This window comes from Staurois parvus, unplaced genomic scaffold (genome assembly GCF_062004578.1).
Source record: "Staurois parvus isolate SC_StPar_1 unplaced genomic scaffold, SC_StPar_1.0 ptg001333l, whole genome shotgun sequence".
NCBI classification, from domain to species: Eukaryota; Metazoa; Chordata; class Amphibia; order Anura; family Ranidae; genus Staurois; species Staurois parvus.
Window position 1 is genome coordinate 5,479 of NW_028319129.1, and position 24,253 is coordinate 29,731.

The 24,253-nt window shown below is 39.3% G+C and overlaps 1 protein-coding gene across 2 annotated transcripts in view; it reads left to right on the plus strand.

Annotated features, from left to right (window-relative positions):
• The first annotated feature begins 607 nt into the window (after positions 1-607).
• ARHGEF6 (Rac/Cdc42 guanine nucleotide exchange factor 6) overlaps positions 608-24,253 on the plus strand; it is a 113,253-nt gene continuing 89,607 nt past the window's right edge. For both annotated transcript variants that reach the window (XM_089661403.1, XM_089661404.1), the window contains exons 1-6: positions 608-803; positions 5,201-5,271; positions 9,518-9,612; positions 10,751-10,846; positions 16,680-16,802; positions 20,566-20,704. In XM_089661403.1, the coding sequence (XP_089517529.1) occupies positions 608-803; positions 5,201-5,271; positions 9,518-9,612; positions 10,751-10,846; positions 16,680-16,802; positions 20,566-20,704 (720 nt within the window). The remainder of the gene's footprint in view (positions 804-5,200; positions 5,272-9,517; positions 9,613-10,750; positions 10,847-16,679; positions 16,803-20,565; positions 20,705-24,253) is intronic.

The window sequence follows — 24,253 nt, forward strand, 5'->3', positions numbered from 1 at the left end:
ACCAACATGCGTATTTATATGCACAATAACATACGCCTGCTGATGTGAACTGTGCTCATAAAGTAACTATACAAGCACTAGAATATACCATAGATAACAGCTGCGTTTGAGAAGAACAGTTTAAAGCTCCTTTCACACAAAGGGTCCAATGAGGTCCACCTGTCAGTTTTTCAGGCGAACCTGATCGGATGATCCATTCACCGCTATAGACTGCCAGGTGTAAACAGACTTGTGTCCGTTTACACCTGCCTACCTTCAATCTGATAAAAAAAAAAACAGAAGGGGATCCGTCCTTTTCCGTTTAGGCGAAACAGATTGGATGGCCGCCCATAGAGCAAAGTGGATTTTGTCCATGTCCACTCTGCATAAACTGAGTGGACATGGACCTCACATCCGCCTGCCCTGCTCTGATCAGCAGGGGATCAGTGGACAGCAAAGTCTGCCTTGTGTGAAAGGGACCCAATAGAAAAGTAATCATTCACCACCTGGAGCTAACTATGTCACTAAGAATGCCTAAGCCTTCAGATATTTAAAATAAAGATTTGTTTGTACTGTTCTAATCTAGTCATGTTGCATTAAGATTTTTTTTTTTCATTCTTGAAAGGACATGACCGGTAATGGCAGCAGTCTAATTGTGAAAGCAAAGTTTAATTTCAAGCAACAGAATGAAGACGAGCTATCTTTTTGTAAAGGTGACACCATCTATGTCTCCAGAGTGGAAGAGGGGGGCTGGTGGGAAGGTACACTAAATGGCAAGACGGGCTGGTTCCCCAGTAACTATGTTAAAGAATTCAAACTGAATGGTAAGATCACAGAATTGTTTTGAAAATATGTTTTTTTTTCTTGAAAATGTGACTTTTACTCCTTTTATACATCCTTTACACTTTGGTTAGTGCCTTAGAAAATGTTGACGCTGTCGGAGCAGCCAAGCAATTTGCGTTCTCTAAATGAGAGATCAGCAAATGCCAGTCCACATACTGTATTTCTCTCAGTATTGGAAAGCAATCCTCCTTTTTAAATTGTATCTATCCCTAGAGAGCTTCCACGCTATGCTTTGCTTCCTACCTAACCAAAATATATGTTAAAATAAAATAGATTTCATCTCATGAATAATTGCTGCACTACTGAAAATAATATACATTTATTGAACATTGGTAAACTAGAAAATCAATAGGCAGCACCATCTTAGCTCATAAAAACATAACTTAGAAATATGAATTGAAATGCTCTCAAATATATAAATGATATAATGATAATATTTCAGAGAAAGTAATAATCCCTGTTGACGTTCAGAAAGCAAGAGCCAAGCAGGAACAGACTCTGGTCCTCCAAAATAGAATATGTCCAGAATGATTATTTCCAATGATCATTATAAACAATTCCTGCAGCGCTCACACACAAATCCTTTGTGCAAAAATAACCACAAAAGAAATCAATGACATGCATAAAAATGAACCAACACCCTCATTCTGTATTGCCAGCTGCATGTTGCAACATTGAAGCAACACAGCTCAGAAGCAACATGCTGCTGGCAATATAGATTGAATGTCTTGTTTAGATTTGTGTGTGATTACTGCAGGAATTATGTTTGATTTGTGCTGCTTTTGGAGGAGTTAGACCAGTGTTTCTCAATTTTTTTCAGTTAACCACTTCCAGTCCGGACACTTTTACCCCCTTCCTGTCCAGGCCAATTTTCAGCTTTCAGTGCTATCACACTTTGAATGACAATTGCGCGGTCATGCAACACTGTACCCATATGAATTTTTTAGCATTTTTTTGAGACAAAGCTTTATTTTGGTGTTATTTATTCACCACTGGGATTTTTATTTTTTTTGCCATGTAAATTAAAATGTCCAAAAATTTTGAAAAAAAAGTGTTTTTCTTATAAAATTTTACAAATAAATAGTATTTCATCATAAATCTTGGCCAAAATGTATTCCGTTATATTTTTAGTAAAAGAAAATAACCCAAATTAGTTTATAACCAACAATTACAATTTTTAAACTTTTTTTTTTTTTTTTTTATATACTGTCATCCTAGCAGTACAGTGTCACCATGGTGACACTGTACTACTTGTGGGGGATGATGAAGATTTTTTTTTTTTTACACTGATTGCTTTTACACGATGTAAACGCAATCATTTCTCCTTCTCTCTAGCTGCATTCTTGCAGCCATTGAGAAATACTGTGAGAGCTGTGATTGGTCACAGCTTTTCACATGGTACAAGGCTGTTGTGAATAGCCTTGTACCATGTGACCTCTGTGATCATTCACAGATTTTACACGTAGTAAGCAATGATGTCACAAATGACATCATTGCTTACTACTCTGCATGTGATCACTGATTGACCAATCAATGATCACATGATCGGGACCTCGTACAGAGGTTCTGTCCGACGATCGGTGTTCCACTGTGTCCGGAGGACACAGCGGGCACCGTATTGAGGTGCTGCGCTCTCCCAGGGAGCGCACACAAGCAGGGTGCGGGGAGGCCGTTTATAAACAGCCACCCGCACCCTGCACTGCCACCGTCCCGCCGTTTATATACAACGGCCGGACGGGAGGTGGTTAAGGCACAATTTAAAATTCTGCACAATCTTGAGGCACCCCATTATAAAATGTAAAACACTAAACTAATAATTATATAATGCAGCAACATTCACACATGTAGGACACCTAACCTCAGAGGTGAGTTATTCTTCCAAAGCCAACACACCTTTGCACCCTGGTACTGACTAGCATTCCAATGTTTCACTTATCCCTCAATTTCTCTCCCTCATTCAGCTAATGTGGCCCCAGTATTGACAGAGAGAGGCAGGGGAGGGAGGGAAAAACAAGGATGCTGTGCAGGCGCCCAACATCATCTTTATCAACTGATGACTCCATTGGTTGTTAGGACACTTGAGGCTAGAAGGTTGTAATGGTGCACAAAGAAAAGCTGTGTAACTAAAAGGCAGGCTTGATCCACCTGCTGGCTGTTATACACGTTTGGCAACTTTTAGGCATTGTGCCAAAGCACCCCTGAAGACACTTCAAGGCACCCCAGGGTGCCTGAGCACCGTGGTTGAAAAAGTCTGATTTAGACTCTAGATAGATCTTTTTAACTACTTGCTCTCCTATTTCCGCTTGAGTCATATATTGTCTATTTTCAATGTTCGTCAGCTCCATCTTGTGCCCATAATGCTTTATTTTCCTGAAATACCCCAATCAGGAACATACCACATTATGACCGCTAGATGGAGTTGATGGTTATAGGAAATAAACATATTAGACACATTATGGGAAATATTCGCAATGGCTGTTTTTTTTTTTTTTTTATAAATGGACCCCTTCGTACTGCACAACAGATTCAAATCTAACATATATTTTCTAATCTACCAGTTGTCAATAAACTATATCTGTCAGGTCCCATAGAGAGATCCGAACTGTGGTCTGATCCACTATTAAGTCATTAGTAGTTAGTGAAGTCCCTGCACAATGATGTACAATAGCAGTTTAGACAATGCTGTTATGAAGATTGTAAAATACCGCAAAGCAAAAGATAAAAAAATAAGAGAATGGGGCTAAAAAAGCAAAATTTGTGCTAAAATGAGAGCACTTGCCCAAGAGATGAATGAAACAAAATTTGTAAAATGTGTTTGTATCTCAAATCTGCAAATCCTATCTGTTTGACATTCACCTGATTATCTGTAAATAATCTGACCTTATCTGGTTTTAAGAGTTATTAATCCTGATTGTCTGATGGGATTTGTTGAGTTTGTACTATTCATACATCAGTTGATTCATCTCTAATAACATTTATATTTTTCTTTTTCAAGGGTAGTCTGTATTTTTGTTTAATTCCCTGAGGTTTTTCACTGCAGTTTGATTCCTAAGTGGTTCAATTACTGATTTCTAGGAAATAAATGCTAATATTACCACTAAGTGAAATATACATTTTGTCATTGTTTCTACATCTGATTCTCCTAGAGCTGATTTACACATGTGCAGTGCGGATTGAAGCTCAGGTTTACGTCAGGTTCAGGACAGGATTAGCTCAGGATTTTATCTTGTTCTCACATATGCAGTTTAGAAATGGTTCCCTTAGAAATCAATAGCCTGTAATCCACACCTGAACTGAACCGCACCGCTCAGAAATCGGACATGACTTTTTTAAACCACACTGAATCTGCACTGGCTGTATACCGGACATATGTAAACAGGCAAACATAGGAAGCAATGTTTTTTCACAGGTCATGTGGTTGGATGCGGTTCAAACTGCATCCAATCCACATATATGTGAATGGGCACTTAGTGTGTGATGCTTACCTGTTCTAGTTGTACTCTGCAACTCTAGGAAAATGAATCCGTAAGTCCCAGCTGTCCAGTCAGCACTTAACGATGAACTGCTGCTTTCTTTCACTTTAAAATAGTTTGTTTAGCTCAAGTTGGTCAAAAAAAAAAATTCCTTCACAAATGTGTGAGCACTGTATAAACTTTATGTAGCATCAGCTACACAGAGTTTAGAGCACTGTGTTCCAACAGCTGAACAGGGAGTTCCCATCCCCTCCAGGAAAAAAATTGAGTTGGGCTAAATGCTTCTCAGCCATTCACAGAAAGTTTTGTTATTTTAAGATGAATAGAAGGCTTTGTTTTGATTGACTGAGGGTGGATAGATCAACAGATAATGCCACAACTGAAGGGAAGAGGAGGAGGATTCCATGTAAGGCCTGGCACCCCTAATCAGCGAGCACATGAGGGTACCATTTGGAAAGGATTGGGCAGATACAACTGATCAAACACACTATATATATATCTATATCAGTATATTCCACTTGTGCATGGAGGCTAGCCCTTTAAATTGGCTATAGCGTTGCCACATTTGGCATTTTGCTTTCTATCCAGAAGGGCAAAACAGCTTCTAAATGATCATGATTGTTGTTTTCCACAATCCCTTGTTGCTGCAGTTCCACTAAACAGTCAGCCCTGAGTGTCCCCTGGACAAGCAGCTAGCACTCCACTGTCAATGTATAGTTTTTGATTACTGTGTTTTAATTACAACCATGATATCATGTGGTAAGATTGAATGGTCATTTTCCTATTGTTGCTGTAATGTTTAGGCATTTTGTGCCTCCTATCAATGGATAAGAGAAGTCGATGTCTAGAATTATGAAGCAGTTCCTTTTTTCTTAGTGACGATATGTTTTTACTTTATTTTGTAGATAAACCACTTTCCCCAAAAGCACTGAGAGGGAGTGACAGCGCACAGCTAACCAAAAACTATTACACTGTGGTAAGCAAATAAGTCCTATCTAAAGATTATCCTTATTAGAGAGGAATGAATAATGATTTAGCATACATGTAATCTGTCTGGTGGCTGGAGTTCTGTTTCTTGCTTGTTTTATGTTTATATTGTCAGATGTCACATCCATCTTTTTATACTGCTTCTTGTCCAAATTCCCTTCACCTTCCAATAGTCCCTACCATCAGTCTGAGGAGCTATCAGAGAACACATTGCAGAAATAAGTAAATTGGTTCTGAATGTTGAGATTTCCTTTCTTCCACCAAAAATCTTTTTTTTCATTAAACAATTGCTGTAGATGTTGAAGGGCCTTGCATTCAAGAAACCTGGTTTCTTTTCAGGTGGTTGTGATTTTCTTTTTGCCAGCAGTGTGCATCCTCCAGTGAACATTAGTAATGCAACATCTCCACTCAAAAATGAACTTGTATGTATTATTAAAGGGCTGTACTACCCAGGGTGAGTGTTAACAGCAGAAAAAGCTAATACTTAGATTTTTGGGGGATGCAGCACCAGATACATTATGTGTAATGGTGTATATCCCATCACCTGCATACAGTTGTACTTTCTCTGTCATAGGCTCTAGATGCTGCCTTTGGCAGCTGGGAAAGTTAACACCATTCATTGCCTGTCCAACCCTTTCTGCCCTGTCCACCATCTGTATTGTCTGTACTAATATTTTTCAACAATGCATTGCATTTTGTGAGTGGAGGAGCAGGTAGATCATAGGATCTCCACCACCCATTCACAGAATGCAATGCATTGTGGGAGAATAGTCACACAAGCAATAGTTGTTGAGAGGACTGAAAGGGGGGAGCGAATAGAGCAAGTTTTCTCAGTAGCTGTGGTTGATGCTAACTCCCACAGCCTCGCAAGACAGTTGTTCAGGGTAATGTCTACCATAAAGGATAAAAAGGGGGAACTGTATAACAAAAAATACAGTAACGCCATATACAGGAGAAAATTATTGGTCAGTTCACTAACTCACCAGTTAGGCGCGGTTCACAGTACCCAAGGGGATGCACTATAAAAATGTTTTCAGGGAAGAGCCCCTAAAGAAAAGAAGGTACTACTAGGTGACCCAGGTAGTTTAACTGAAAGTATAGCTTTATTGAAACTACACTGTAATAGAACACCATGGAAATACATTTACAAAAATTAAACTGTCTCCACCTGTCACCATTACTGTCTTTTACTGTCCAATTTGTTGTCACTAAGACACGGATGCACTTGACTGCACTGTGAGTTAACTTTTTTTGTATTATCTACTATTCTCTGCACAGCATATATGAAGGCAGCTGGATTTTTGTTGTTATGCTTTTCATTTTCATTAGAATTTTGCGAATTCATTAATGTTGCTAACATAGTTGAGGTTTGCTGTTTCTAAACATGCCTTAATGTCTATATGGCTATATGTTTATTCATTTTCCCGAGCCTTCGCTTTTATTACCAACAATTTGTTATCCCTTATGCTATATCCTGACTCTACCTCCTTATACTGCTAGATGCTCGCACTGAATGGGTCATATGCTCCTTGAAGTGAAGGTTTAGAGTTTCTGCATATAGCAATTTTGGGTGCATGATATCGTGTACTCTTAACATCTAACCTGGGTTCCCTAATTTTTAAAGTGACAACATTGTCGTGTTTTTAATGGTGACGGGTGGAGACGTAGTTCAACTTTTGTAAATGTATTTCCATGGTGTTCTATTACAGTGTGGTTTCAATAAAGCTATACTTTCAGTTAAAGTACCTGGGTCTCTTCCCTAAAAACATTTTGTTCAGGGCAATGTCTGATGACACTGCAGGGAGAGTTTTTACCCGAAGCAGCTGCCTGCTAGGTATTAGGGTACATGCTACAGTACATAACATATTTGCTGCTGTATCTCCCCCCCCCTCCAAAAAACAAAAATAAAGTAAACGTCAGCTTTAAATGTAGTAAAGCTTTAACTTTTGCCTATTTTTTGCCGTACTCCTAGAAAAGCAGAATATTCAGGATGATACAAATCATCAAGCAATTAAAGTAAAACTACAGGACCTCCCAAATTACTATTTGGGCAGGTCCAGAGTACCAAGAAAATGTGCTTTTTCTTCAAATATCTTGTATATTCTAAAAACATATGACTTAATACCTGTGGATCAATAAATGTACTATAATAAATGTAATTTGTTGGCCCCCGATAAGTTGGTGCTGGTCTTGTTGTCCTCCCCCCTACTCCTCCTCATTCATATAAACTTGGCAAAACAGAGCTTTACAGGTTCATGGAGTCTTCTGCTTCTCTTTGAAAATAATTTTCAGGACAAGCAGATCAACCTCTATAGCCTGTTGCCAATTTTAGTAATTGTGCCTGTGAATTTAAGAGGTTGCAGCTTCCTTTTGCTGTACTTTCAGCAGTGTGCTATAAGTGGGAGCCCGCCATGTGCAGATGGACGGGAGTGTGTACTGCCTGTGTAACAGGACCACCTAGGCTATCACTGAAACTCATAGCACAGCATTTCTCATAGCAAATGATCTACTTTGGTGCCTTTTTCTATTTTTACCTCTTATTTGCCAGCATGCGTATCTGAAAGTGTGCCAGCAGTTTACATTTTAGGTAATGAAACAACTTATATTCAGATTTACAGTGCCTTGAAAAGTATTCATACCCCTTGAAATGTTCCACATTTTGTCATGTTACAACCAAAAACATGTATTTATTGGGATTTTATGTGATAGACCAACACAAAGTGGCACATGATAAATGGTTTTCCACATTCTTTACAAATAAATATCTGAAAAGGTGTGGCGTGCATTTGTATTCAGCCCCCCGAGTCAATACTTTGTAGGACCCTCTTTTGCTGCAATTACAGCTGAAAGTCTTTTTGGGTATGTCTCTATCAGCTTTGCACATCTAGAGAGTGACATTTTTGCCCATTCTTCTTTGCAAAATAGCTCAAGCTCTGTCAGATTAGTTGGAGAGCATTTGTGAACAGCAATTTCAAGTCTTGCCACAAATTCTCAATTGGATTTAGATCTGGTCTTTGACTGGGTCATTCTAACATGAATATGCTTTGATCTAAACCATTCCATTGTAGCTCTAGCTGTATGTTTAGCGTCATTGTCCTGCTGGAAGGAGGACTGTCTCAAGTCTTTTGCAGACTCTTTAACAGGTTTTCTTCTAAGATTGCCCTGTATTTGTCTACATCCATCTTCCCATCAACTCTGACCAGCTTCCCTGTCTCTGCTGAAGAAAAGCATCTCCACAACATGATGCTGCCATGATGGAGACGGGGCAGGGAAGAATTTGTCAATTTATTAATCAGGAATTGATAAAAGATGCTTGAATGGAAGGGGAGATTGTAAAAAAGCCAGACCAGCCATAGACACTGGCCTAAGTCATAAAAGATAATTGATTCTTTGAGTACTAAAGGCAAAAGGAGATGAGAATCAATCACCAAAAATATATACAAGTTTAAAGACTATTAGAACACCGTGTCAATTTTCAATCATACATAGCATGGAGATGGTTAAACATGAATATTCCAAGCAGTGGTCTTTTACCATAGAGCAAAAGCACAGTGTCATGGGATATAGTTATCACAATTGCATGCAAAAGGTGGTGATGTCCATTAATGCTTGTTAATATAATGACAAAAATGAAAATTCACTTTTTTACTGTCGAATTTACTGATTGCTCCGTCCCAGTTATATAGCTAAGACATTATATTCAGTGATGAAGCCAATTTTCAGGCTTTTAAGGCAATATTATTTGTGTAATGTATTTATTAAATGAACGTACATAGGGGTTTATTTACTAAAGCTGGAGAGTCCAAAATCAGACTCCCTTCTGCATAGAAACCAATCAGCTTCTAACCTCAGCTTGTTCAATGAAGCTTTGGCAATGAAACGTGGAAGCTGATTGGTTTCTATGCAGAAGGGAGTCTGATTTTGGACTCTCCAGCTTTAGTAAATAAACCCCATAGTGTCAACAATTCACTTTTTCATACTGTACATTCACATCAGTCCCTGTCCTCAAGAAGCTTACAGTCTATCTCACATACATAGGAGGAAACCAGAGTATCCAAGTGGCTTGGTTGAGATTTGTACCAAGAATGGCAAGCAAGAGGGCTAACCACTGTGTTGACTTTGCTACCCTAATTGCAGTCATATTTTTTATAAGCACTTATGTATTATTGGAACAAGTTGGACATTCTATAACTGCTTTTCCTAATGTTTTTTTTTTTTTTTGTTCTCTATGAAAGGTATTACAGAATATTCTGGAAACAGAGCGAAGCTATGCTAAAGAACTTCAGTTACTTATATCAACTTACCTCAGACCTCTTCAGTCATGCGACAAGTAAGTAGCATGAACTTGTTGTGAAAGAAGCCTAGGGATGGCCACTGCTAATTTCTAATTGCCTTCCTGCATGCTGACTTTTATACTTTGATACTTTTAGCCACTAATAAAGACTTTTTTTTCTCTGACTTGCTTGATCTGCACACTTTTTTTCTGGTTCAAAGACTGAAAGTACTAAAGTCCTGAGCCAACAATAGATGCAGGCAACCTGCATTTTCCAAGATCAGCAATGGCAGCCCTGTGTTTTCTCTTATGACAGGTTATTAACATTATGTATATGATTTTATTAAAACCTAACTCAAACAAAAATATTTTTTTTTTCTTTCCAATTCTGTTTTTTTTTATCACCACCTCTAAGACAGATCTGAAGTGAGACTGAGAACTGGGTGATCAGAGCTCTCTGACCTGCCCATGCAGCGCTCACTGGAGCGTCAGGCTGTGGAGGGGGTGGGAGCGGCTGGCTTAGGCTCTCAGCGGCTTGGAAAGGCTGAGCCAGCTGCTAGTCCATGCCTCTGGGTGGATCCTGACATTAAAGTCGGGATCTCTCCAGAGTGATATCAGCCGACAGCAGACTTTAGCCCACTGTCAGCTGAAAATGGGTCACAGGAATGAAGTGCACTCCTGTGATCCCCAGGAGATGTAGGGCCAAAAGAGCTTTGGCCCTACTTCTCCTTTAATACTGATGAGGGGAATCTTATTTGTTTGTCTGTGTCTTTTGATGCAAAACTAAACTGCGCAAATACCTTTGCTCCAGTGCTGCAATGTCTGTGATGTCCTTTGCCGATGCCAGGTCTTTGGATGCCTGGATTACTATCCGGGAATGATGCAGCTCCTGTGTATGCGCATGGCAGTTCATTCATTCCCCAGCCAAGAATATACACTGAGCTGCACATACGCTGCTCAGTTTACATTCTAAAAATGATTATGAACAGGCAGTTGAATTGGTTTTATTACAGAAAAGATATAGCATGTCTCTTCTGCAATAAACTTTTTTTTTTTTTTTTGCACTTTAGTTCCACTTTAACCTATCTATCAAATACCAAGCATAGTGACCAGCAACCAGCAGGAACCTGTGATATTTCATCCCAACCCTAGTGTGAAGACTCCTTAAAGGCTCATTTTGTTGTGTTTTTTTCAGGTTAAGTGTTGCGGATATCACATTATTGCTGGGAAATTTTGAGGAGATCTACACATTTCAGCAGACACTCTGCCAGGCACTCGAAGAATGTGCAAAGTAAGAGTTTTGAAATATTGTCTTTGTGTAAATGTTGCCTGAGTGTTATCAGTATGGGTTGTATTTAGGCAAAACAGTAGTGCGAACTTGATTTCAACTTAAGATAGGGGCAGCACAGTGGCTAAATGGTTAGCACTTCCGCCTGGCAGTACTAGGGTCATTCGAATCCCAACCATGGCACCACCTGGCTGGAGTTTGCATGTTCTCCCTGTGCATGCATGGGTTTCCTCTGGGTAGTCCGGTTTCCTTCCACACTCCAAAGGCATGCTGGTAGGTTAATTGGTCCTGTCTAAATTGGCCCTAGTATGTATGAATGTAAGGGACCTTTGTTTGTATGCCCCTTGAGGGTTAGAGACTGATGTGATTGTACAATGTATGTGTGTGTGTAAAGCACTGTATAAATTGACAGCACTATATAAGTATCTTAAATAAATAAATAAGATAGCAACTCACATTTAAATTTTCATCGCTCAGCCCATGAAAAGGGAGAAAGTCATTTGATCCACGCTAAACAGTATGTATAGAGGAATCTTCATCACACGCTATTGTATTCAATCAGATGCCACCTGTGGCTGCCTGAATACCCAAATAGTGACTGCATCTGATTGGATGCAGTTACTATTTGGATAAGCATTTTCTGGCTCAGTGGATTTTACATTTGACTTTTGTTTAGCTAGTTTGTACCAACAGAACCCACCCATGACTTGAATTTCAGCTTATTCACAGGAATCAGACAAAATTCAAGCCATATATAGCTTTCATCAGACTGACTGATATCATTATCATACACACCTAAAATGACTCCTTCTACTGCTGTCACCATCCCCAGCACAGCTATTTATTAAGCAATATTGTCTAGGTAATTGCCCTAGAGCTAGAAAAGATTAGCATGGCAGCAAGCCAAGTAACATTTTAGAAGTGGTAAAAAATAGCAGCCTACATATTTCTCCAATGATGAGTTGACTATTCATATATCATTCATACCGTTCAGAGAATGCAGTTTCTGAATGAATGCAAAGTGTTCTCTGATTGGATGAGGTGGGTCAGTGGCATCATTCTCTACACCTTGTGAGTGGCTGACCTCCTGTGTTCACAGTGCACAGCATGAAAACTGGAGGCAAGTGGAGAACACTGGAGTAGCTGTGTGATTTTCAGCTTCCAGGGGCATTGGCCATGTATGGTAAACACTCAGTTACATTGGCCCAAGCTGGACCAGTGTAACTATGTAAAAATATACTATACCTGGAATTCATCTTTAAACAATATTTTTACAAATGGCACAATGCATTTTAAACTACTGGGGGCCCTTGTTTTTGTGGGTCAATTTATGTAAAAGGTTAACTTAACTTGGCCATAAACTAGCAGAGATTTGTTTGAAATATTTTGTTTACGTTACTTCAATTATTAATCCTTCGTGGGGGGTCAAAATTACGTTTTGCGTTCAACCACAGTAACAAGAAAATTGGTAAGAGCAGAATGGAAATGTTTTTCTCAAACATTCTTACAGTGTACGTGGTTTTTGTTCAAAGTTTAATTTGCTGTTCACTTTCAAATTTGGAATGAATGGAATTTCCTGAAGTATTTGTAAATTTATCAAGTCATTAAATGTACTGAGAATTGTAAAAATATCCATTCTATTCTAGTGTATGGCCAGCTTTAGCCTTCAGCAATGCAGTTTATCTCTTTATCCACTAGATGCCACTATTTTTCTTTTTCTATAAGGGTGCAAGACATGAGTGTTGTACCCATAACCAATATGTGACTTCTGTAACAAGTAACTTAAAGTAGATCTTGCATCAGAAAAGAAGGTCTAATTATTGTTGGAAATGTAAAAAAGGCACCGTTTAAAAAAAATAAATGCAAAAAAAAACACCCTGGCTCCCCTGCAAGCACACCTAGGCACAGATCTGTCCGTATATGCCTTTGTTCTCAACCAGGAAAGTAATAGATGAGATGAACATCAGTGTGCCCATTGTAACGGTAGCAGATACTGAGAGCTCTTGATTTATTTAGAAGCTGGAAGTAAAGGAACTTGAATTCTCTTATAGTTATTCTGTTTTTTCTTCAGCAGCTTCCAAAGTTAAACAATAAACTACGCTATAGTACAGAGTGTTTTTTGTAAAATAAAACTGTCATTAAACCGTGATAGAACATGTTATTGTTAAACAAGGTAAGCTGTAATATAAAGTACATGTACAAGCGAAAACTTTTATCTGTCCCAATTGATGGATTTGCCCTCACTCATTGATCTAATGACAAATCTAGAGTGTTGGGATTTCCCATCACTGTCTCTGTGGTCACCAGGACAAATAGTGAGGATGGGAACACAGACAATAACAACCTGACAGACGTTTTAACCTTTCCCTACTCTATAGAAAAGTAAATAAAACCGTCTTTATATATATACTTTAAGGTTATTAAATGCATTTCCCTTTCAGCCTGCAGCTAGCTATGATTGTCTATAACTGGCAAACAAATAGGCTTGTCTTCCATCTACACATAGCTACAGTATTCAGTTTGTAGACAGGATTTCCCTGAAAAATTACCTCCCATGTCCTATAATTGGTTTACTGCAAAAAATCTGCATAGATATAGAAGTTGTTTAATGGCATACAGAATCAATGTAATGTGTTTTGGGGCCAGTTCACACCACAATTTCTGTGTTCCGGATGCGTTTCTGCGTACACGTTTATGATGCATTTTTTTATGCATTTCAGTGTGTTTTTGATGCATTGCAGTGCATTTTTTCTCCTCTTTTTTTTCTTTTTCTCATTTGAGGACATGATAGTATCCGTTGTTTTTTTGATGCATTTTGCAGTATTCCAGATGTGTTCCATACAGAAAAAATACACGGTCTACTTTTGTTGTCTGCACTGGAATGAACCATTGGAATCCATGTTAAATACCATCCATGTGTTTTTGATCTGGAATAAAAATGCACTGAACTGCATCTGGTGTGAACCAGCAGTTAGGCTTGCTACAATGGAGTTTCATGTTTGGTAGGTACCTTGCAGCTATGCTAGTTGTCCTGTCCTCTTCTCAAAGATTTACATGGAAAACTTTTAAAAAGTGTGCTAGAATAGCTTGTTTTATATCTACAGAACAGAAGCAGGTAAAGATCTGCTCTAAAATTGGCTTCAATGCTTGCAGTTAATATAGTTGAACTGGAAGGGGATGTTTGATTTGAACATAGTGGGCTTTAGTGCACTTTGAAGATTTAAATGAATCAGCTTTTTTATCACTGGGAAGTTTATATTGTTTTAATCACAAATAAAAATATCTAAAAAACCAAACAAATCAAAAGATATCAATTGAAATTACACTTGTTCTTTTGCATACAGTTGTGCTCAGAGGTTTGCATACCCTTGGAGAATTGGTAATATATTGTACAGTATGTACCATTTTTAAAGAAGACATGAGTATGTAGACAAAACACATTTCTTTTATTTCTTATAGGATTCATATTCATCTTTAGGCCATAACAAAATGGCAATAAAAAAAATACATAAAACAAAACATGGCAACAAGTAAAGAAATGAAATGACCCCTGTTCAAAAATCTGCATACCCATTGTTGTTAATACTTTGTATTGCCCCCTTTAGCATCAATAACAGCATGTGGTCTTTTGTAATAACTGTCTTTGAAGCCCTAAATTCTTCCAGATGGTGTAGCTGCCCATGTGCTTTGGCAAAATGCCTCTAGGTCATGCAGTCTTTGGTCGTTTTGCATGAACCACACGTTTGAGGAGGAGACTGTAATGGCAACTCTAGAACCTTCACCTTTTTCTGCTGTAACCAATGGAAGGTAAACTGTGCCTTGTGCTCAGGGTCATTGTCATGCTGGAAAGTCCAAAAGCGTCCCATGTGCAGCTTTCCTGCAGAAGAATGCAAATTGTCCACCAGTATTTTCTGACAACATGCTGCATTCATCTTGCCATCTATTTTCACAAGATTCCCCGTGCATTTAGAGCTCACACCCCCCCAAAACATTCTTGGTATTCTTGTTGCTAAAGGCCTTGTTGACCCCTCTCCAAACATAGTGCTTATGGTTGTGACCATAAAGCTCTATTTTGGTCTCATCACTCCAGATTACAGTGTGCCAGAAGCTGTGAGGCGTGCCAAGGTGTTGTCTGGCATATTGTAACCAGGCGTTTTTTTGTGGCATTGGCACAGTAAAGGCTTCTTTCTGCCAACTCTACCACGCAGCTCATTTTTGTTCAAGTATCATCGTATTGTGCTCCTTAAAACACCGTGTTTTTCTAAAGCAGCCTGTATTTCTCCTGAGGTTACTTTTGGGTTTTGCTTTTTATCCCGAACAATTCTTCTGGTAGTTGTGGCGGAAATCTTTCTTGGTCTACCTGACCTTGGCTTGGTATCAGGAGATCCCTGAATTTTCCTCTTCTTACTAAGTGATTGAACAGTACTGACTGGCATATTCCAGGCTTTGGACATCTTTTTATATCCTTTTCCATTGTTATAAAGTTCCATTACCTTATTATGCAGGTCTTTTGAAAGTTCTTTTCTCCTCCCCATGGCTCAATATCTAGCCTACTCTGTTCATCAATGTGAGAGAGCAATTTAAAAAGCAACCGATGTGGGAAATTAACCTTTAATTGACATTTTAGCCTGTGTGTGTCTGCGCCAAGTCAAATTATTCAGGGGTATGTAAACTTTTGATCAGGGTCATTTGGGTGATTTCTGTTATTGTTATGATTTAAAAAGGAGCCAAACAACCATTTGATAGAAATGGCTTCATATTATCATTATCCCTAAAAGAGAAGTATAGGAAACCTTTTTTTTTCTTAAATCATACTTACCTAGGTACATGCAGCATTGGTCTGATGCTGCATCTGTCCCCCACTGGCTGTAAGGTTAAGAACTCTGAGTTGAGTTCTCACCGCTGCTGTGGTCAGAGAGTGGTGACTGTCAGTAACCGCTGTCTGCTCTGCCCTCCCCGCGCTCACTGGAGCGCTGGGCTGTGGAAGGGGTGGAAGTAGCTGGCTCAGGTTCTCAGCAGCTGGCTAAGAGATTGAATAAGGTGCCGCTCCAGACTCTGGGGTGGATCCGGACCATATGGTTGTGATCCTTCCCCAGCCTAGATCAGCTCTGTGACGTAAGCCAAAAGCAGGTCTCCGGTCACTGTCAGCTGAAAACGGGTCACAGGAGTGCATTCCTGTGATCCACAGAAGTACAGCCAAAAGAGCTTTGGCTGTACTTCTTTAAATAAAAGACGTTTTTTTTTGGCATGATCAGTCATATTTTCAATATCCATGTCAAACTTTTATGATTTCTCCCAGGGTATGATTTTTTAATGCAATTGCATATTGATCAGCTTTTAGTTGATTATATCCAATTCCATATTGAATTATCTGGGTTACTTGCAAACCCATTTTTGTCTTCTGCTATTTAAAGTATAACTAAACGCAAAACTTTTTCTTTTATTTTAGACGTAGTGGAGGGGGGTTAGAAAACCTGTCAGATTTTTATTGCTACCTGTGTCCCTATTCAGGAGATACACCCTCTCTATTTGTTCTGTTTACTGTTATCACCAAGAGTGAAAATAATAGGAAGTCTCAGGTTTTGGGTTTGCACCTGAACAGGAATAGAAGGAAATCTTGGTTGTCATCAGAACTGTACCCATTGGAAGAATTCCCCTCACATTGGAGGGATTTCATATCACTCTCTTTTTTGGCTATAGTGCAGGAAGTGCAGAGAACATTTTACTGTCTACTTAATAAAAGCCTAGTTGTTTATAAAGGAAAAAATATTTGTGCATAATGACTGACATGTTACTGTTATTTTTTATTGTGTTAATATTGTTTTTATGATTACAGGTTGCCAGAAAATCACCAGAAAGTCGGAGGATGTTTTCTGTCTCTTTTCAATCAATTTAAGTGTTTATACTTGGCGTACTGTGCGAATCACCCCTCAGCTGTGAATGTCCTCACTCAGCAAAGGCAAGTGACTTAAAGTGAACCCGAGAATACTGAAAATGAGCGGTTATCATTAAAGATGTAATGCATGATGTGGGGTTGCTACGTTGACCTAGAACAAGCACCCAGACTAGAGCCCAGATTTATATTTCACTGGCTGCGTGCTTGTTCTTGGTAAGTGACTCAGTAACCAGGGTCAGCATGACAACCATAGACCCTGCACTTTTAAAAACCAATCTTGCGTAGGAAACCCCCATACTTATTTCCTTCTTTTTATTTTAACCAAAGCTTTTTCTTTTAATTATGGTACAAGGAGCCACTCCAGTCAAGAAGTAAAATTAGTGAAATGCTGAAACTGTCCAGGAAAAAAAGTGAACTTCCAGTAGTAATAAAGTCCCTGCTATTTTCTTAATGGGGTCAGTGCAACTCAAAAGTAATATTTCAGGTATAGCTGGAGAGAGATAAGCTTAGTCACCTATTGGATTATTATAGCTGGTAGAACTTTAATATTGAGGATTGTCCCCACCCAACTTGGAGATTCATTCTGTACATGCGTGCCCCAACTTCGGATACATCCTGCAATACACAGCAGGTAAAATAAGTATTGAACACGTCACCATTTATCTCAGTAAATATATTTCTAAAAGTGTTATTGACATGACATTTTACCACGTGTTGGGAACAACCCATGCAATCCATACATACAAAGAAACCAAAACACATAAGTTCAGAAATTAATTTATGTGTAATAAAATGGAATTGTATAAAATCCTTTGTTGATAATGACCGCTTCAAGATGCCCATTCTTCCACACAGTCTTCAAATCTTGAAGGTTCCATGGGCCTCGTCTATGAATTCTGATATTTAGCTCTTTCCATAGATTTTTTATTGGATTCAAGTCAGGTGATTGGCTTAACCATTCTAGCAGCTATATTTTATTTCTTTGAAACCATTTGAGAGTTTCCTTGGCTTTGTGTTTGGGATCATTGGCTTGCTGAAATGTCCATCCTTGTTTTATCCTTTTTATCCTTTTCATCCTGGTAGATAGCAGCAGATTTTTACCAAGAATGTCTTGGTACATTTTTCCATTCACCCTTCCTTCAATGATATGAAGTTTGCCAGTACCATATGCTGAAAACCAGCTCTACATCATGATGTTCCCACCTCCAAACTTCACTGTTGGTATAGTGTTTTTGGGGTGATGTGCAGTGCCATTTGATCTCTAAATATGGTGTGTATTGTGACATCTAAAGAGTTCTTTTTCGCTCTCATCTGACCAGACTATACTCTCCCAGTATTTCACAGGCTTGTCTAAATGTTGTGCAAGAAACTTTAAATGAGCATCAACATGCTTTTTCTTCAGCAGTGGAGTTTTGCGTGATGAGCGTGCATACAGGCCATGGTGGTTGAGTGCATAACTTATTGTTTTCTTTGAAACAATTGTATCAGCTAATTCCAGGTCTTTCTGAAGCTGTCCACAAGTGGTCCTTGGCTCTTGGACAGCTCTTCTGATAATTTTTTTTTTTTTGTTTACAAACGGTTTTATTGTACAAAAGTAGACTGTAAAACAACAGTACATTTTCAAATGATACTTACAGCAAAAACAAGGCACTTTTGAAAAGTACAATACAGAAAAGTATATTAATGAAAGAAAGAGAAGAAATAGAGAGGAGTAGGTTGCAAGTTCATGAAATATGTAGATGATAAGGTAGATTGAATGATACATCTGTCAACAGTATATGCCAGTCAACTTTCATTGGGAATGTTATTAATTATGCAATAAATGTCTATAATCCCTCCATGACTCCCATTTTTTATCAAATAAGTGCATCTTATCCAGTAGGGTATAATGAATACGTTCCATGAGCATTACAGCATCAATTCTGTGTAAACGGAGGCCAAGGGTACAGAATTGGACCTCCATTGTAAGGCAATAGACCATAAAGTGGCAATACATATAGTATGTATCAATCTCATAATGGCATCAGAGACCCCCGGGATATGAGCCCCCAATAGACAGGTCTGTAAAGATAATCGTACCGGGGTACCCACCAGTGAGATAGCTACCTCAGATATCTTGCACCAAATAATAGATATGGTCGGGCAATCCCAAAATATATGAACCAAAACATAAAGGGGACATTTGTGGGAACAGTACCTGTAGTCTTGATGGGGTATAATACCATCTAGTTAAAACCTTGAGGGCCGTCTCACGAACAGAAGGAGATCGAGAACACTTACATATGTTATTCTGATAATTTTTTTCACTCCTTTGTCAGAAATCATGTGAGGAGCACCTGGTTGTGGCCGGTTTATGATGAAATGATGTTCTTTTCGCTTCTGGATTATGGCCCTAACAGTGCTCACTGGAAAATTCAGAAGTTTAGAAATCCTTCTGTAACCAATGCCATCAGTATGTTATGCAACAATAAGGTTGAGAAGATCTTGAGAGAGCTCTCTGAGATGTTTCTTGTGTGACAATTTGGTAATGAGACACCTTCAGTTTGCACTGACAAGGGGCAAGATTGCTTTCTAATTACTGATAGATTTCAACTGGTGTCTTGGCTTTCCATGCCTTTTTGCACCTTCCTTTCTTAATGTGTCCAGTACTTTTTCCCTGTGTCGTTCCATTTTATTACACATAAGTTGATTTCTGAACTTATTTGTTTTGGTTTGTTTATTTACTGAGAAAAATGGTGACGTGTTCAATACTTATTTTACCCGCTGAACATAATAATAATCCTGTAGAGAAAGTACTTCATATAATCAGTTTACATGCAGATCTCAAAACACAGAAATCTTACCATGGGAGACCTAAAGAAAAGCCATGATTGAACATAATTCTTCCAAAAGCTAATTATCACATTTGAACTTACAGATGTACGTTTATCTGACTTTATTTAACACAATAAATTCAGTAGACTTTTCACAACATTTTATTAAAGTGTAACTAAAGGCAAAACTTTTTTGGATAAAGTAAGGGAGGGTTAAAACTCTCCTTCTCTTCCAGACCCATAGCCAAAACAAGAAGAGAGAAAATCCCTCCAATGTGAAGCAGGGAGGTGGGATGAAGGTCCAGAAAACATACAGCACTGACTAAAGCTGTCAGCCATGTAATACATAGTCACATTTTTAATTTAGTTATGAACATAGTAGAAAAGGGCCCCTAGGAGTTTATTTTTTATATCTCTCTCCCATTGAGGTGATTTCTCTTTCCTTCCTGTCCTAGAGATACAGCAGGAAGTGAGAGGAAGTTTCGCCAAAGTAAGGCAAATACCCCTCTTGACAGCTGTCAGCTGTCACCAGGACATGTGTCCAGACTTGAAGATTTTTACACACCATCTGTTCTGGTGATTTATTTTGGATTTCCCTTACTTGCTGTCCCGCTGACAATGATCACCTGGACAAATGAAAACGGTGAATCTCTCCTCCAGTGGGGACAAAGGCAGCAATAAAAACCTGTCAGGGGTTCTAACCCGTAACCTAGCATAGAAATAAATTGTTTTCAATATACATACACTTTCGGAGGTTTCTGTTGGGTATCACCTGCTTTAAGTAAATTAGGGCAACCATTGATGAGGTGTGGTTTTTACCTCCTGCCTTCAATAACTTTCCCATTTTATTCACTTGCTGTGTGGAAATTCTGTCTATATTGGTAAAGGATGTATAGAAATTGAGAGAGCAATTAAATTATTCCTTACAAATTAGGAAATGAAATTGCACTGGTTGCATATATAAAGAAAATTTTATTCAATTTCAACTGAGAACTGCCTTGTTCTTTTTATAGTGATGAACTGGAGAAGTTTATGGAGGCTCAAGGAGCTGCCAGCCCGGGAATTCTACTGCTGACCACAAGCCTCAGCAAACCCTTCATGAGACTGGAAAAATATGTCACTCTGCTTCAGGAACTGGAAAGACACATGGAGGTAAGCCACATTTGCCATCTTTAATTTGCTATTCTACTCATAGACATAGATATAAGTCGTTTGTTAGGATGAATACCAAAGCGTGCCATACACTGACCAAAATCTGGCCGGTTCAGCAGGAACCAGCTGAATTTTATTCAGTGTGTGGCCGTCCCTGCTTGACATCTGGAGACTTTTCTTGATCAGCAACTCCAGCCATTGATCAGTGTATTCTGACAGCATTGGGTACTTCTGTAAGAATACAATGTCCTGGCAGAGGAGATTCCTTCATCCACCTCATTTGTGTGCATGGAGGAATGAAAGTGGTTGTAAAGGCAGAAGGTTTTTTACATGAGTCTTATGGACACACAAGGGTGTCTCGGGAGCTAGCACACACGAGAGCCCCCAGAACAAATTGCTTGCTGAGGGAGCACGGGGGCGGGGGTGAGTGGAGCCTGGCGTGCCGGCTGCTCTGTGCTAGACCATTGCACAGAACAGGTAAGTATGATATGTTCGTTATTTGAAAAGAATACAAAAATAAACATTTTGCATTTTTAAGTGAAGGGCCTAAAATGGTTACAGATGAATAAAAGTCCAAGAATACAGGATTATCACCTTCCAGATACTAGAGAACTGTGTATGACCGCGCTCAAAATCTCAACTGTTAAACTATCTAAAATAAGAAAAAGTGTTAAAATACCATATAAAATGTATCAACAAAATATTCACTTTCAAAATATTTTGCAACTCAGTTCACAAACAATGTGTCTATAATAATTATTATGAAATCCAAATAAACAAAGTCCTTAATGTCCACCATCAGGTGCAATATGTGCAAAAAAAATGTGTGTGTGTGTATGGAGATAGATAGATAGATAGATATATATATATATATATATATATATATATATATATATATATATATATATATATACACAGTGGGGCAAAAAAGTATTTAGTCAGCCACCAATTGTGCAAGTTCTCCCACTTAAAAAGATGAGAGAGGCCTGTAATTGGCATCATAGGTAGTCCTCAACTATGAGAGACAAAATGAGAAAAAAAATCCAGACAATCACATTGGCTGATTTGGAAAGAATTTATTTGCAAATTATGGTGGAAAATAAGTATTTGGTCACCTACAAACAAGCAAGATTTCTGGCTCTCACAGACCTGTACCTTCTTCTTTAAGAGGCTCCTCTGTCCTGCACTCATTACCTGTATCAATGTTACCTGTTTGAACTTGTTATCAGTATAAAAGACACCTGTCCACAATCTCAAACAGTCACACTCCAAACTCCACTATGGTGAAGACCAAAGTGCTGTTGAAGGACACCAGAAACAAAATTGTAGACCTGCACCAGGCTGGGAAGACTGAATCTGCAAAAGGGCAAGCATCTTGGTGTGAACAAATCAACTGTGGGAGCAATATTAGAAAATGGAAGACATACAAGACCACTGATAATCTCCCTCAATCTAGGGCTCCACGCAAGATCTCACCCCGTGGGGTCAAAATGATCACAAGAACGGTGAGCAAAAATCCCAGGACCACACGGGGGGACCTAGTGAATGACCTGCAGAGAGCTGGGACCATTTAACAAAGGCTACCATCAGTAAGACACTACGCCGCCACAGACTCAGATCCTGCAGTGCCAGACGTATCCCCCTGCTTAAGTCAGTACATGTCCGGGCCCGTATGAAGTTTGCTAGAGAGCATTTGGATGATCCAGAAGAGGATTGGGAGAATGTCATATGGTCAGATGAAACCAAAATAGAACTGTTTGGTAGAAACACAACTGGTCGTGTTTGGAGGAGAGAGAATGCTGAGTTGCATCCAAAGAACACCATACCTACTGTGAAGCATGGGGGTGGCAACATCATGCTTTGCGGCTGTTTCTCCGCAAAGGGACCAGGATGACTGATCCATGTGCAGGACAGAATGAATGGGGCCATGTATCGTGAGATTTTGAGTGCAAACCTCCTTCCATCAGCAAGGGCATTGAAGATGAAATGTGGCTGGGTCTTCCCAACATGACAATGATCCCAAACATACTGCCCGGGCAACGAAGGAGTGGCTTCGTAAGAAGCATTTCAAGGTCCTGGAGTGGCCTAGCCAGTCTCCAGATCTCAACCCCATAGAAAACCTTTGGAGGGAGTTGAAAGTCTGTGTTGCCCAGCGACAGCCCCAAAACATCACTGCTCTAGAGGAGATCTGCATGGAGGAATGGGCCAACATACCAGCAACAGTGTGTGCCAACCTTGTGAAGACTTACAGGAAACGTTTGACCTCTGTCATTGCCAACAAAGGATATATAACAAAGTATTGAGATGAACTTTTTATATTGACCAAATACTTATTTTCCACCATAATTTGCAAATAAATTCTTTCCAAATCAGCCAATGTGATTGTCTGGATTTTTTTTCTCATTTTGTCTCCCATAGTTGAGGTCTACCTATGATGCCAATTACAGGCCTCTCTCATCTTTTTAAGTGGGAGAACTTGCACAATTGGTGGCTGACTAAATACTTTTTTGCCCCACTGTATATATATATATATATATATCACCCAGTGTTCTTCACCTTTCAAGTAAATGGCTCACCTCTTTCAACACAACTGAAAATATGAAGTACAAATGTGTTCGTTTAAAAGGTAACATACATAATGCAATCCACTTCCAATATTGTTGGAGCACTATGCACTCTTTAACTGTCAACAATGGGTTAATAGATCCACTCTCTTCATTAATGAGCTTGCAAGTTTCTCACAGTTCCAGACCATTTGCTAACATGTCCAAAAAACACAAGGGAAGGCTTCCCAGATTGTAAGCTCGAAAGAGTAGGGCCCTCTTACCCCTCGTGTGCTGTTCGTAGCTGCTGTAATGTTTCATGTATTGTCCCCCCCTCTATTGTACAGCGCTGAGCAAACCCTTTGGCGCTATATAAACTCAATGTAATGTAATAGCGTAAAACAATCTATTATTTATTAATAAAAACCATAATAGGTACACTCACATTGCCACATGTCATGCCTGACACTAAGGAGGTATGCGCATATACAAGTGAAGTCACCAACTCCAGCTACGAACACAGGCTGGGGACTCAGCGGACAAGCGGACTCAGTGCGGGGGAACTTTGCTCAGAGCATGGCTGTGCCTAACATGTTTCGACATGTCGTCATCAGAGGCAGCATTGTCCTTAAAGAGGAGCTTCATGTTTAATAAAAGTCAGCAGCCACACTTTTAATAAACAGACACTCATCTCTCCCAGGATCCAGCCATGTGCTCACTTGAGCTGTTTCTTCCCTTGGTCTGCTGTCCCTGGCACTGGCATCTCAACAATGGGAACCTGGCTGTGACAGCTTGCGGCTTCACAGCCGGGTGGCCACTGCACATATGCGAGCCATGCTGCACATTGTGAATGGTCCTGCAGTCTTCTGGGACCCACGACATGTCCCAGAAGACTGCGGGGAGGGAGGGAGAGAGGAGAGCTTTCGCTCATATCGCCTAGGTGATCCATGTGGAAGTAGGAACAGGTACCTGTCAAAAAAACCCCCACACACAGAAAAGAGGTTCA